Source organism: Dipodomys ordii, unplaced genomic scaffold (assembly GCF_000151885.1).
Source record: "Dipodomys ordii isolate 6190 unplaced genomic scaffold, Dord_2.0 Scaffold210, whole genome shotgun sequence".
In the NCBI taxonomy this organism is placed as follows: Eukaryota; Metazoa; Chordata; class Mammalia; order Rodentia; family Heteromyidae; genus Dipodomys; species Dipodomys ordii.
This window is the reverse complement of record NW_012267426.1, coordinates 233,838-235,755: the sequence shown is the minus strand read 5'-3', so window position 1 is coordinate 235,755 and position 1,918 is coordinate 233,838. Positions and strand designations below refer to the sequence as shown.

At 58.4% G+C, this 1,918-nt stretch overlaps 1 protein-coding gene across 1 annotated transcript in view; it reads left to right on the top strand.

Moving 5' to 3' along the window:
• Window positions 1-1,219: 1,219 nt before the first annotated feature.
• LOC106000186 (neuroligin-4, X-linked-like) overlaps window positions 1,220-1,918 on the top strand; it is a 32,305-nt gene continuing 31,606 nt past the window's right edge. The window contains exon 1 of the mRNA XM_013035418.1: window positions 1,220-1,627. Coding sequence (XP_012890872.1) covers window positions 1,522-1,627 — 106 coding nt within the window. The 5' untranslated portion in view covers window positions 1,220-1,521. The remainder of the gene's footprint in view (window positions 1,628-1,918) is intronic.

The window sequence follows — 1,918 nt, the reverse complement described above, 5'->3', positions numbered from 1 at the left end:
TCAGGTGATGGAAGGTCAAAGGTGAGATATAGAAGGTCAGAGGTCATGTGGGAGGTCACAAGTCGGGTTATGGAAGGTCAGAGGTCATGTGATAGAAGGTCACAGGTCAGGTGATAGAAGGTCAGAGGTGAGCTAAGGAAGGTCAGAGGTCAGGTGATAGAAGATCACAGGTCAGATGATGGAAGGTCAGAGGTGAGATTTGGAAGGTCAGAGGTCAGGAGATAGAAGATTACAGGTCAGGTGAGGGAAGGTCAGAGGTGAGATATAGAAGGTCAGAGGTCATGTTGTGGGAGGTCACAAGTCGGGTTATGGAAGGTCAGAGGTCACACACGTGTATATCACATGATACATGGGATTGATGATATCACATTTCTCTCTTTCTTCCTCTTCTCTCCCCCCCCCCCCCGTCCAGGTCGGGCGCCATCTTGGTGGATGTTGGGGGTCCCGACCAGGGGACGGGGAGGGGCCTGTGCTTTGGTGGGCCCATTGTCCCCCTTCTGGGGGTGGGGTTCCCCCCTCTCCCCGCCCGGGACAGCCTTCCCGGGGCCGTATTTTGCTCTCGGAGCGTCGGGAGCACTGTACGAGGAGTCTACTCTGGCTTTGCTCCTCCCTGTGTGGACTTCCTGGGGTTGAATGTTGCTCTTAGAGCGTCGTGAGCACTGTCTAAGGAGTCCACTTCCTGTTTTGAGCCCTTGTACGGCCTTCCTGGGGCTGTATTTTGCTCTTGGAGCATCGTGAGCACTGTTTCAGGAGTCCACTCTTTCTTTACTCCCCCCATACGGCCTTCCCCAGGCTGTGTTTAGCTCTACGAGCATACCGAGCACTGTTTCAGGAGTCCACGTTCTGTTTTGAGCCCCTCGTACGGCCTTCCCCGGGCTGTATTTTGCTCTTGGAGCATCGTGAGCACTGTTTCAGGAGTCCACTTTCTGTTTTGAGCCCCTGGTACGGCCTTCCCGGGGCTGTATTTTGCTCTTGGAGCGTCGTGAGCACTGTTTCAGGAGTCCACTTTCTGTTTTGAGCCCCTGTACGGCCTTCCTGGGGCTGTATTTTGCTCTTGGAGCGTCGTGAGCACTGTACAAGGAGTCCACTTCTTCTTTTAGGCCCTTGTCCAGCCTTCCCGGGGCCACCTCTTTTCTCTTCGGGGCGCAGCGAGCACTGTCGAAGGAGTCCACTCTCCCCCCAAAGTCCCACAGGTCCGATGTCATGGAGGGCCGCGTGGCCTGGTGGACCTGGACCCTCTACCTGGTGGTGACCCCGTCCACCCTGGGGGGTCAGGGGTCGGAGGACGACCCCGTGGTGCGCACCCAGTACGGCCACCTGCGTGGCCTCCGGGCCTCGCTGCCCAGCGAGCTGCTGGGCCCCGTCCAGCAGTTCTTGGGGGTCCCCTACGCCGCCCCCCCCGTGGGCCCACGACGCTTCCAACCCCCCGAGCCCCCCACGGCCTGGCCGGGCGTCCGTAACGCCACCCAGTTCGCCCCCGTCTGTCCTCAACGGCTGGACGAACGGACGCTGCCCAGAGACATGCTGCCCAGCTGGCTCAGCGCCAACCTGGAGGCCGTGGCCGGACTCCTGAGGGAGCAGAGCGAGGACTGTCTGTTCCTCAACGTCTACGTGCCCACCGAGGACGGTGAGCGATGGGGGGAAGGAGGGGGGGAAAGAGGAGGACGTTGGGGGGAAGGATGGGTGGATGGATGGATGGAAAGATTGAGGGGAAGGATGGAAGGAAGAGTGGATGGATGGATGACAGGAAAGAAGAGAAAGTTGGGTGGATGGATGAGTGGAAGGAAGAAGAGAAAGAAGAGAAAGTTGGGTGGATGGATGGATGGATGGATGAGGGGAAGGAAGAGAAGAAAGAGGAGGAAGTTGGGGGGAAGGATGGGTGGAAGGATGGATGGGTAGATGGGTGGATGGATGACGA